The 14,064-nt window shown below is 40.6% G+C and overlaps 1 protein-coding gene across 13 annotated transcripts in view; it reads left to right on the forward strand.

The window, feature by feature from the left end:
• Positions 1–14,064, forward strand: part of RAD21L1 (RAD21 cohesin complex component like 1) — a 77,339-nt gene that overhangs the window by 42,190 nt on the left and 21,085 nt on the right. For 9 of the 13 annotated variants that reach the window (XM_083146652.1, XM_083146657.1, XM_083146653.1 and 6 more), the window contains 5 exons: positions 2,369–2,476; positions 4,772–4,915; positions 5,936–6,052; positions 10,545–10,658; positions 12,598–12,827. In XM_083146652.1, the coding sequence (XP_083002778.1) occupies positions 2,369–2,476; positions 4,772–4,915; positions 5,936–6,052; positions 10,545–10,658; positions 12,598–12,827 (713 nt within the window). The remainder of the gene's footprint in view (positions 1–2,368; positions 2,477–4,771; positions 4,916–5,935; positions 6,053–10,544; positions 10,659–12,597; positions 12,828–14,064) is intronic. The other 4 variants (XM_083146656.1, XM_083146651.1, XM_083146650.1 and 1 more) reach the window with 3 other exon arrangements.

Here is a 14,064-nt window from a genome sequence, read left to right on the forward strand (position 1 = left end):
ATGGATTGTACATACTTAAACCATCTTGATATTGGAAAGAATTCAAATTACACTTCAGAAATAATGGGTGCCGGATGACTGACCAACAGTAGGGATTCCGACAGTCATTACACAGACGTCGGAATCCTGATTGTTAAAACCCTGACAGTTGGGATTCGACGGACAGGGGCTATTCTTCCTCGTAGGGGTCCATGACCCCCACAGAAGGAGAATAGAATAGGTGGCAAGTGCAGCGACCCATTGAGCGCACAAGGGGCTTCATTGCGCTAGCCCCTGTCTGGCTACAAACATCTCTGTTTTGAAGCAGTTATTAAATACATTATATTATATGTTTGTCAAGTTAGGAAAAGAGGTTACTGCTTTATATCAACATGTAGTATCACTGATGGCAAAGCTGAAACAATAACAAAATAATTCTACAAATTGATAAAAATCTAACTTGGTAGGCCTATGCTCTGATGAGCTGTGGTGATGATTGGGAGCACAAAGAGGAACCAAAACTATTAAAAAACAGGTGGAGTCATGGTCAATTGTCATTCTATAAACCACCGTCTAGCACTTGCTAGTACCCAAGCAGCTTCTGAGGTGCCCTATTAATGACATCTTAAAGACAACTGTTCTTCTTTTACAAAATTCCACAGTTAGAATGGCTATTTTAACTGAAATCCCAAATTATACTGAACAGTACTCAGATTAAATGTAAAATGGCTAGTGACACTTGGTGGCTGTCTGTTGACTTTGCAGTACAATCTTTAAGAGAATCCTTGGTGAATGTCATTGCTGCACTGTAAAGAGAGGCCACTGAGAAAAATGACCTCACGGCAGAAGGTTTAAGCAAATACATGAGAACATATCATTTTGTAGTTTCACTTATGATGTTTTCAGATGTGCTGCCTCATTTGTCCAAGTTGTCTAAAGTTTGGCAAAGGCAATATGTTAATTTAACAGAAACAGATCCTATCTTAAAAGCTACAAAACTATACATTATGTAACTGAATATTATTTACTCATTTTAAAAAATCTGCATCTCCATCTTGCTGGTAAATGGTCAGACCTTCAAGTAAACTGTAGCGATGCAAATGCTGCTGCTGCTGTTAAGACAAATATCTATGGTAAATACATAGACACCACCTAGAAGCAAGATTTTCAGATATGCCAATTATATCCTGTTTTTCAAGAGTTTTCAACTGATTTTTCTACTCTGAAACAAATTAAAACAAGTTTAAGGAATTGCATGAAGCAGAGCACACTAAATAACCTGATGCTAATTTCACTTGAGGGACCAGATTCTACAGACTTCAATTATGAAAAAGCTACAGAAGACTGGGCCTCTAAGAAGAAGAGGAGAATGAATATATATACAATTGTATTCTCAAGTTTAAATCATTATAAGGTCAGGATTGAAACACTTTTTTTTTCTTGTGAATACCCCCACCTAGCTACTTCTTGATGCCACCCGGCTGGAAAAAATTTAAACGGGGGGAAACTGTGTCTCTTCTCAAACTAATCTATAGTGAATAAGAAAAGCAATCTAGAGGTCACCATAGAGACCATAGCAACCTCTAGATTGAATCAACTGCTGTAGGAATAGGATCCCTACCTACTGCTGACAAAAGTAGAATTTCTTTCAGTCCTGGAAACTTCAGATTGATCCGCTAAGTAGCCAAAAGCACCCAGGGTGCAGTACATCAAAAGGGTAACACTTTGTTCTCCACTTGGTAAATTATAGCAGCAAATTTAATATGACTCTAAAGCTGGGTGAACACTTGAAGTTGCGTATACCCAGCAACATCAGCAGCAATAGGACACCGCATCAGCAAATATACTTGCAATGGTGGCCATGCTGCATTTGGCACACTAGCAATGACTGCATGTAGGGTCAACAGTAGATGTTGCTAACAATGCGTGGGTGCACCCATTGTTATCCAAATATCTGGTACACAATACCCACCAGATTGGAATAGATATCGTCTAGTGCTGGGGTAGCCAACCCTAGTCCTCGAGAGCTACCAACAGTGCATGGTTTGCAGGTCTCCTCACAGAATCACAAGTGAGCTAATTAGCTCCATCTGTGTATCTTTTAAAATGTGTCAGTGATTAATGAGTGCAGCTGTGCAGCAGCTAGGTTGTCTGGAAAATGTGAACTGTTGGTAGCTCTCGATGGTTAGGTTTGGCTACCACTGGTCTAGTGTGTATGCCTTAGGAGTAACACCAGTTTAGGATTGTTGCAAAGACCATGTTTTGGAATATTTTGTGATTTGTTCTCCCAAAAAAATCTGTGTTGATCTAGTAATTTGGCAACTGTTTGTATGTATGTGCATAGTTCTTGAGTTCTCACATAAAATAAATCAAAATTATTTATATTTAGATAACAGTCAGATTTTTATTGAATCAACTAACCCATGCGCAGATAAGAATGGGAGTGAAGAAGTCCTATTTCCAGCAAGCCCAACTGAAGATGAGCAATGTGTAAAGGGTAAGTGTTCTTGTTACAGGTATGCTATACCTATCTCTTCATTAGGTCTTCATTGTCAAGATTTACTGAGCTTATTAAAGTAGGACTACTATAAAAGAATGTGTTGTAATGTTCCATTAAAATGTATAAATTCTGTGACAGGGTTTGTATGACTTCCCTGTTTAAGCACACTACAGCAGTGAAACATGGATCCAGTCCAGGTTTTGGTTGCAAATCTGATATCTACTGCAGCAGAGTTGATTGGTTGGCACCTGTGAGCTGCCTTTAACCCTTTGAGTGCCATCATCTCTGTGAGAGATGCACAAACTATCGTCTAAAAATGCCAGCGTTGCTCACATTTGTTAAATACATTTAAATAGAAAATGTATTTTAAAAAAAACAATTATTTCCTATATAAGGTAAGATTACAGGTCATTATAATGAATAAAGACTATTAGGTTTCAAGTACTTTTTCTCAGGATATCTGAGTTGTTATAATGGTTCATTATGTCTTTGGTCATTAAATTATCTTTTTCTATTTTATATGTATTTTAATGTATTTGGGCTTCTATTGTTGATTTGGGTTCCCACATATCATTCCTTGTTTTTTTATGTTTATTGAAACACAGGCCCTAGGTGGCAGCAACAATGTTATTTTCCCCCCTGCTTCATCTTTTTCCTTTCTGAGGTAGTTTTGCAGGCCTGATATACCAGGTTTTTTTTTGTTTTTATTTCCTGTTCCCCTCCCACTAACCGCTTGTTTTGCCATATCCCACCTTCCTATTCAGGGATGCTATTTGTATTGCTTAATAAAAGTGGATACCTCATGGGTTTAGTGGTTTATACTCTGCTATACACTTTTTATTTCCTAGAAATTTTTATGGTGCATATTTTGTCTTGGAATGTTAAGGGACTCAACTCCCCCAATAAGTGCAGATTGGCCCATTCTACATTTCAGAAACAGCTGATATCGTAGCCCTACAGGAGACCTATTTTTTATTATTAAGCCAGATAGAGATGGGGTGATACCTGTAAGGCAAATTAACATGCAAAATCCCTGGTCAAGGTTGGAACTGTGATCCATCATCGCAGACTTCCCAGATCCCAGGAAAGATCTGATCAATTGTCAGAAATTTATACAGGATCTGGAAAACTCAGATGAACCTACCAATAAAGTTTGGCAGGTTGTTTTGAGGGCCTGTCTTCCATCCTACATTGACGTCCCAAAAGTTATTCAGGATTGCAAATTGGGAGAACACAGGACTTTGACTGACGAGGATAACCAGGAAAATCTATGCCTAATCAATCTGCAATTGGGTGTAAATTTTCCAGCAATGGTTTAGTACTGTATATCAAAATATTCACTATCAAGCAGAAAGCGAATCAGAAGTTGAATACTTCAATCGAGCCTTACAAGCGGTATCTAGGCACACTGGTATCCCTGACCCCAAAGACAGCACACATCTTAGGGAAATGATTGTCTCTGTGCTGGTGGAAGGTCTGAAGGAAAACTTGACGATCAGAGTACAGACTTCTTTTCCTAACTGGAGAGGCAGAAAAGTTGATGACTGTTAGCATCCAAGCTTTCAGTAGTGCCCCAGCCAAGCACACGCAAAACACAGCATATTGAGATGTCAGCAGAAAGCAGATGGTGTACTTTAAATGCAATAAAGGGGGACACATAGCCAGAAATTGTACAGTGGAGAATATACAAACTCCACACAGTTAGAGCCATGGTGGGAATCGATCCCATGACCTCAGTGCTGTGAGGCTGTGATGTTAACCATTACACCATCCATACTGCACTGTGAAACCATTCAATTTGTATGGTTGGAATCAACTGGGTATGCGGCAGGGGTTCTTACCCAAAAACATGGTGATACCAATCAATAGCATACTACAGTGCCCAATTGGACACAGTAGCATGCTCACTCTCACTGGTTTAAGTGTAGCTGCAATAGCGCAACTAGTAAGCAAGATATAATATATATATATATATATATATATATATTATAATACCGACTCCAGATATGCTTTCGGAGTGGTGCAGGATTTTGGGGCCCTATGGCATCTCAGAAATTTCATGACGGCAGCTGTCACACCAGTGGCGCACACGATATACATCAAAAAGACAACTGGTAGCTATTCAACTACCAGACAAGGCTTTTATCAAATGTAAGGCCCATACATCGGATAAGGATCCAGTGTCCTTTGGTAACAGCCACACTGATGAGGCAGCGAAAAGGGTCGCATGCCCTTTAAGTAATTTACCTCCCCCTGTAAACATTTGCACATTTCACACGGTGTTCCCCACAGGAAAAGGCAGTTTGGAAGTCGAAGGGATGTGGTCAAGAGTCCACCGGACTCTGGAGAGATGGACAAGGAAGACCAGTGGCCCCAAGGCATACCTTCCTGGCCTGGCAGAGGGGGCCCACAGGCTGATTCATCTTGGCAAGGAGGGTATGTGCAAATTGATCAAGGTATATTGGTGTGCCCCAGGGTTTGCTTCACAGGCAGGTAAAGTGGAACTGTCATGCCTCACCTGTTTGAGAAACAACATTGAATAAGCCATTCCAACAGAGCCATCCCACATCCCTCATACAGAAGGTTCGGTACTTATATGTTAGTTGGGCGCCCACTAAGCTATTTGCTTAGTTTTCCGCGTCCCCTCGCAGGGCTCACTGCGCTCTTCGGGCTCAGTGGCTCGCTGCGCTTGCCACACTATATAATATCAGCACCATGCCAATATGGATAGTGGGGGTATGAGCATACTAACTATAGTGGGCGCACAATCGACTTCATACCGTTGCCACCCTGTAGGAATCTAAAGTACGTATTGGTATGTGTTGACATGTTTTCTAATTGGGTGGAGGCGTTCCCAGCTGCCCCCAACACTGCTATCTTCACAGCAAAGAAAATATATCAAGAATTTGTTTGTAACTATGGTATCCCAAAGGTTATCGAGAGTGACGGATGCACTCATTTCACTGGGGAAGTCTTCCAAGTCATGTGCAAACTCTTAGGAAATAATAGTAAACTTCATACTCCCAACCAGCAAGTGCAAAGGTGGAGAGAATGAATGGCACTATTAAGAACAAACTGGGTAAAGTAATCGCTGAAACAGGGTTATTATGGCCAGAGGCACTGCCCATTGTGCTGTATAATATAAGAACCAATCCCAGAGCTCCACTTAACCTGCCCCCCTTTGAGATATTGTTTGGGAGGCAGCCACACATCATGATAGACCTACAGGATGATCTGAAATGTAATAATGAACTGACTGTGAAATATCTGGTAAAAATGAACCAACAATTAAGGACACAACAAAGAAAGTTGAAATCGTTGACACGTGGCATGCGGTCATAATCTTGAACCAGGAGATTTTGTTATGATGCCTAATATTCTAGTCTCAGGTTACTTGATAGACCAAAGTCCTTTTTATGACTGTGTATTAATTGTGTGTTATTTTTACATGAGCAGAGACTTTAGGTGATGATGCCACAGAAATGACTTTGGAAAATCTTCCAGCTGCAAACAACACCACTCTAATATCTAATGAAGATAAAGGATATATACTGGAGCCTATAGATATATCAGGTATTTTTAGACAATAAGCAAATGATACTTAGTTGTGGCTTATCATATGTTACATGTTCCTGAATTTTAACTTTGTGAGTTAAGGGGCCTACACACTGGGAGATGTTGCTGAGCAATGTAAATCGCTCAGATTTATAAGTACATTTGTTACCATATTGTAAGATCCCAGAATACTAGTGAGCATGATTGCCCAGGAACGCATTAGTAATGATGACGCACTTACGGTCGACAACACGAAAATCCTACTGGCGCAATTCAAAGATGAGGTGGTGGTGGCTAAATTCCATTCCACACTCCAGAATTGTCAGCGATCCACTGATTATTATTATAATTTTTTTTATAGGGTGCCACAAGTGTTTCGCAATGCCGTACAATGCAACAGTACAGGGAGACAAAACTTAGCATTACATTGAATAAATAACAAAAAGTACAGGTAAAGAGCGCCACAGTTCAATACACATTACAGCTTAAATATAAGTAGTGAGGACTTGATCAATGTACTACTAGAGGCTTGTAGCCAATGATGAAGATGAGTATGTGGACAAAGATGGTTACTGAGTGTTTGAGTATGGGAGATCTGTGAGTGAAATGTGAAGAGAAGAGGGCTATGACAACAGGAGGGAAGAGGGCCCTGCTCTAAGGAGCTTACAATCTAGTAGGAAGGGGAGACAGACCAATTACATGAGGTGCAAGCAAGTGGGAGGTGGCTTGATAGCAGGATGTAAGCAGGCACGGGGTCGGAGAAGCAGCCTCAGGACTAGTTTATGCAGCGGATGAACTTGGAGGTAGTACTGACCATCTGGAGACAAAAATCTGGGAGGTTGCCAGCTCTCACAATTACCTGGTTGTCTCATGAGGCGTTTGAGACAGATGTTGCAGCAATGAAGGATAAGATTGTTGAAATGGAGGACCGATTGCCTCGTAATAACCTGAAATTAGGGGTTTCCAGAAGATATCTTGAATAGCAGTCTACACGACTTTGCCCTTGCTTTATTCAAAAAACTATTTCCGACTGCTTCAGCATCTGACCTGCTCATTGACTGAATTCATAGGCTCCCTAAGGCCCGCAGTGTTATACACACACTCACATATCTGGCTAAATATATAAGATATATATATATGATTATATACATACACACACATACATACAATTTGTTCTGGGACAGTACTCCCCATGCCCGGCACTCGCAAGCATCCAAATAAAGAGACCTCACCACGGTCTATTTGGCAACGTTTTGGGAATTTTTATTTGATTCCCTTCGTCAAGACAACCTCCTGACGAAGGGAATCAAATAAAAATTCCTGAAATATTGCCAAATAGACAGTGGTGAGGTCTCTGTATTTGGATGTTTGCGAGTGCCGGGCATGGGGAGTACTTTCCCAGAACAAATTGTGTTTATTGATCGGCCGTGGCACCGCTGATTACTTTGGATATTTGGAGTACCGGATTATTGACTTTTTGTGTATATACATATATAATACACGCACACACATATGAAGTAAATTTCTTCTGCACTTAATGGAAGTCTCGGAGTGATGCTTTTTTTTGTACATTGGGAGGCATCGCTCTTCAAAGAAGGCACCCGGGCAGGTACTTTATTTACCTTTAACAGCCAGAGCCGGATTAACAATGGGTCTGATGGAGCTACAGCTTCAGGCCCACTCTCTAAATAGGCCCATTTCGTAGCTGAGGGTCAGGGCTTTCCAACGAGCCCAGCCCCGCGTCTCTAGCCCCCCGGGAACCGGAGATACTGCCAGGCAAAGCTGGAAAGTTTTCCCCATAGGATAACATGAGACCCACAAATTCCGACTCCCACCTGGTTCCAACGGCATCACAGAACCTCAAGGTTGATCTTAGTCTAACCCAAATTGCTGGGCCTTCAATCTGATACCAGGCTGGTCAATATGGGTTCATTGGTTCTAGAGATATTTCGTGTAAACCAATTTTTTTTTTTTTTTGTCATTTTTGAAATGTAATTTCATGGTTGTTCATGTTGTTTGAGGACAGATTTCTCTGGAACCAAATGGCCCAGTTTCACAGGACCAAATTCATTTGAAAATAATTTGAATCCCTCGTGTAAATGGGTCAGTTGGTTCCGAAGATATAGCTGGTTGTTAAAAGGGGGGAGGGTAGTTTTCTCTCCTCCTCACGCCAGAAAATGCAGGAACTAGGCTGGTGCAAAAGGGGCCAATCCGGGAATGTCCCTGCATGATCCTGGGTCAATATTCCTGGGTAAATCCCTGCATTTTATGGTGTGAAAGGGGTATTATATCAAATAGCTGGGACCTACATTGCTCTGAATACAGCCGGGCAGCCCCCTGCTCTCTGTCCGGCTGTCAAAGGCTGTCATTTCTGCCTAGCGGCGGCTGTCCCTCAGTTACCACAAGCATGTATTCCCCCTTGGCAATGAGCATGGAAACTCTGGCAATGAGCATGGAACCCCTGGCAATGAGCATATAGGTAAGCAACACTTATGTAACATAATTTTTAATAGGCATTATGGTGTTTGTCTTAATACGTAATGGACATTATGGTGTGTGGCTTAACATGTAATGGATATTATGGTGTAATTTTTAATGCACACCTTTGGCGCGCAATGCCCGTTTATGAATCATATTGTGCATTATTGCTCAATCTGTTTGGTATAGTGTGTATTTTGGCTCAATCCTTGTGGCAGAATGTGACTTTTTGCCTTAATCTGTGTGGCATAACGTGAATTTTGACTCAATCCGTGAACCATAGTGTGAATTTTGGCTCAGTCAGTGTGAATTTTTTTCTCATTCCATGTGGCATAATGTGTAAGAGTATAAAGGGGTGTGTACACTATAAAGGGGTTACTATTGTGTTGCATGATTTGTCTAAGGGATATATGGGGTCCGGTATGATATGCTGGCGGTCGAAATACCGACGCCGGACTCCCGACTGCCGCAATGCCGATAAGGGGGGGCTGTGGATCTCTCCCCCTTTCGGGTTTGCTGCACTCGCCAAGCAGAGGGCATGGTGCCTTGCTACGCTCGGCACACTATTTTATTCTGACTGGAGTGCCGCCTCACCCCGCAAGTATCTTAGGATATCGGCATCCTGCGGGTGCACCTTTGGATATCTCCCTGCATTTTTCCTATGTCAGCCCCCTGCATTTTCCAGGCATATATAATTAGTTGAAAGTATTTACAAAAATAAAGACACACCCATGAGCAGACCACCCAACCAGAACACTGATCACGCCCCCCACATTATTAGGTGCTGGCCACAACCCCTATTATTGCGCATAATAGGCCCTTGATCATTTTCAGCTCCAGGCCCATTTAGACCTTAATCTGGCTCTGTTAACAGCAGCTGAGTGCCGGACTCAAAGACTGGGCGTGTGTATGCTCCTGATGACGGTGAGACCCCACCGAAACGGTTGTCGGGCATGAGTAATCCACCTATGGACATCCGTGGCTTGCTGCTGCTATAAGTATCTTTCTTCACTATGGATTTATCTTACCTTGTCCAATGGTTTGTCCAACTTTGATGTAACTTGCCTGCATGGATAATTTCTGCATTTTGATATAAAGACTTTCTTTCTAAAATGGAATTGAATGTGCTGGCTTCTGATTCATTGATATATATATATATATATATATATATATATATATATATATATATATATATATATATATAATATATGTCTAGTGTCTGATTGTGTGTCTATGCAACACTGTGATCTGTTGGCAGCAAGTGAAACTATATCTCTCTCTCACACATGCACAAACACAGAGGCAATCACAAGGTAGCAGACTAGCTTTCAAAGCATTTGCTTCATGCGGGCTTACTAGTACAGATATATAGATACCGCCGCTCCCCCTATATTACCTTCTCCCGCTGGCATTGGTATGTGTGTATACACTTGCTGATGCTGCCACTACGCCGGGTCCCCACTCCATCGCGTAGTGTGTACCCAGCTTTAATCCTGAATGGTCCATCCTTATTCTTTTAGTGCAGGAATAACCAACTCCAGTCCTCGAGAGCTACCAACAGTTCATGTTTTCCAGCTCACCTCCCAGGTACACAGGTGCACTCATTACTGACTAACACATTTTAAAAGATTCACAGGTGGAGCTCAATACTTCACTTGTGATTCTGTGAGGAGACATGGAAAATGTTAACTGTTGGTAGCTCTTGAGGACTGGAGTTGGCTACCCCTGCTTTTAGTGTATAGTTTGCAACTTGAAAATATTTAAGTTGTTCGTCCACTGCATGAATGATAAGGACTCCACATTAATTGTCAGCCACATTTTGTATGCTTGAGGCAGAATTATTTAAACTAGTACAATTCAATTTCAGCAACCTACTGTATATTGGCCTCTAGAAGAATTAAAATAATCTATTGTTTTTTAGTTATTACTAGAAAGCATACCTGTTTGTGGTAAATAATAATATACTTATTATACAATATTATATGTACAGTATGTGTATTGGTTATATATGCTTGTGTTATATTTGCGATAGCTGTAGGTGATGATGCCAAGGAAATGCCTGTGGAAAATATTCCAGTCCTTATCAACACCACACTCCAATCTAATGAAGATGATGGCTTTGTTTTGGAGCCTCTAGATATTTCAGGTATTATTACACAATAAACAGATGTTACTTTGTTCAGGCAAATCATGTGTTGATAGTTCCAAAATGTTTGTTGGCACTTTTATTAAACAATTTTGTTAAATATAATAAACTGGCAGTTGTCCTAATATTGGAATGCTTGTATGGCTTCACCAGTCACCTTCAAGGGGCAGAATATGCAGTTGCATGGTAATTGATATTTGTATGATTAATGTTCAACTGTACTATTGGCTTCTCGCATATGTCACCAACTTGGACACGCTGTTGGGTAATTCTCTTAATTGGGTGAGACATTCAGATCTTAATATGTGTAGCCAATATAAGGCTGGGGTGTTGTAATGGGGGACTTTGGAATTGTGGCTATAGGATCCGTCTCATAGAGGTCAGTCACTAAGGGCCTTATTCTAGTTCACTCTTAGAGGCAAATTCCTTCTCAGATGGACAAACCCATGTGCACTGCAGGGGGGGCAGATGTAATAGGTGCAGATAGAATTAGATTTGGGTGAGTTATTTTGTTTCTGTGCAGGAAAAATACTGACTGCTTTATTTTTTCACTGCAATATAGGTCTCACTTTGAAGAAAAACCCCACCCAAATCTAATTCTCTCTACAGATGTTATATCTGCCCCACCTGCAGTGCACATGGTTTTGTCCATTTGAGAAGGAATTTGCCTCTAAGAGTGAACTAGAATAAGGCCCTAAATAAGAACATTTTTACTCCTCTTGCTGCAAGCTATACCTATTTGTGATCCAATATAGCTTAGTTTCCATTACACGGACCAGCAGGGTTATTTTCCTCTGTCTGTGTCCTGTTGGCCTCCTGTTCTGTCCCCAATCCACAAAGATATTAACCTGTACAGTGTCTGGCTTCCTCCTCCTGGTGGTACATGCAATTCTGCCATCATGGAATGATGTCACCCATATCTTCAGCTAATCTGCATTCAGCAGGTCTCGGTCACATGATCCGCTCATCAAATCCGCATCCAAAGCGCCCAATTTAAAACAGGAAATGCAGGCCAGATATTGCCAGTGCATCTTGCACTTGAAGACTTAACAGGGGTATTCACTGTTGATTCCATATGTTGGAACATTTCCAACAGTGGGCATAGCAGGCAATTTGACTGTGAATTCAATCTTCCGACTGTCTGAAACGTTCCCACAGATGTGTGCCTATATTTACAACTGTCAGAAATATCAACACACATTGAAAGCCCCACTTTAGGGGTACATTTACTAAGGTGGGAGTTCTATTGAAGATGGCATGTTGCCCAGAGCAATCACTCAGATTATATCTAATATCTTATAGAAGGTGCTAAATAAATAAGAAGTAGAATCTGATTGGTTGCTATGCGCAACATCCCATCTTCAATAGAACTTCCATGGGGTTCAGTATGATTTCCCGACATTCTAAATACCAACATTCAAAATACTGACAAGCAGTGGCAGACAGTCAAGTATAAGTGTACTCTGTCCCCTTGAAGGGCTCGCTGCGGTCATCATGCTTTGGGTGTGGTGCCTCACTGCGGTAGGCACACTATTACTATCTAACTTTATGACCACTTTGATCGTGAAGTAAGAACACGTCAGTTTCAAAGAAAACAATTATGAAAAACTTAAATTGATTTCGTCTACATTTTGATAGTGTCCTTTTTTATCATGTTGGCATAATGAATGTCGACATTCTGAACATGTCATTATTTTGACTGTATGCCAATGGTTGTTAGTAAACCCTTAAGGATTAAGCCCCATGGAAAAGGGTCTATACTACCTGTTTGTGTTACCTCATTGATGTACAACACAAAGATTTGAATATAAGTATTTAAAGCTTGTGCTTCTAAATGGAGCTAAGTATTTTTCTTACTACCAGCTTGTCTGTGGCAATGAGTTAGAACATTTATATGTAAAAATATGAAGTATATCTAAAGAGTGTTACTCATGTTTAGCTATTCAAAAGAGGAACCGAAGTAAGAGGAAAAGGAAGTTAATGGTGGACAATTTCAAGGAAATTCCAAGTAGCTGCATGCGTGAACAGCTGATAAATACTTCAGACACTCTTACCTGTTTCGATATTGCTCCTCCAACACGCAGTCTGATGGAAAGGATCCTAACTGGAGGAGTGCAGTGGCTGCTATCATGCCCTACTCAGCCTATAATCAACACTGACTTATTGTTGGTAAGCACACTGTGAATTTCAAGTCAAATTGTTTGTTTTTTTAGTCTAAAAGAAGATGCCACAATTGCTTTTAATAATGTAATATTAGCCATATTATTATTCTACCTTAGGACTCTGGGCCAGATGTATCAAGCTTCAAAAAGTGATAAAATGGAAAGTGATAAACAGCCAGCCAATCAGCTCCTACCTGTCATTTTTCAAACCCAGCCTGTAACATGGCAGTTTAGGATATGATTGTCTGGCTGTTTATAACTCCATTTTATCACTTTTTGAAGCTTGATACATCTGGCCGTCAATGAGCTATATTGAGAAAGAATAATGGGTGTACTGTAACTATAGTGGATGTAGTCTACAGTTCCAGAAATGGTAAACCTCGATGCATGCAACCTCAAAGCACCCAGAGACCATCACTGAACCAGTTTTCACAGCAAACATGTCTTTGGCCTAACTTGATGCATTGAAAGTTGCTCCCAGGAGCTTCCTCCATATTCACTACACACTCAAAGTTGTGAGAGAGCAGTCAAATTGGTTACTCCGGCAGCTGAATCAGTGTGTGGTTGAGCCAAGAGAGATGGCTTTATACGAACACAGTTGCGTTATCGGGAAGTGATGCCTTCTTTGAAAACACAGAAAGACTATCTAAAAGTGTTCCAAGCTTAAATAATAACTACTGTGTATCAGTGACTGTCTGGAGCTTACTGCACTATAACGGAATGCGATGCGGATATAGTGTTTTGCAGTTCAGTCTTTAATCGTAGCCACGTTGTTTTATCACACCTGTTTGTTCTTATGTTATGTAAATTAGTTTTTATTTTGCTTCCATCTTGCATTTTAATTATTAAATAAATGTTATTTATTGATACTAAATGTCTCCAAACTGTCAATAAAAGGAAAGTGTAATATGTTTAATATGAAAATTATAGCGTGATTGGAATTACCATTTCCCGGTAGGTAAACCTCAAATATTTTACAATAATAATACCAGAAATGAATTCTCCATATCCAAATACATTAGCTTCCAAATGTACAAGGCAATGTATACAAAAATAACTATTTTCACAGACATATAACATACCCTACCCCACTACTCTGTGTTGTGTGTGTCTAGTTTGTCCTTTTACAAAAAGGGTGTTACAGCTACATGACACAAATATGAAATTCCTTGGTTCCATATGGACACATTCATGTAGTTTTGGTCCGAAGTGAATTGACCCTTTTACAACTTGGTAAGAAGTTA

Source organism: Crinia signifera, chromosome 6 (assembly GCF_055691185.1).
Source record: "Crinia signifera chromosome 6, ASM5569118v1, whole genome shotgun sequence".
NCBI classification, from domain to species: Eukaryota; Metazoa; Chordata; class Amphibia; order Anura; family Myobatrachidae; genus Crinia; species Crinia signifera.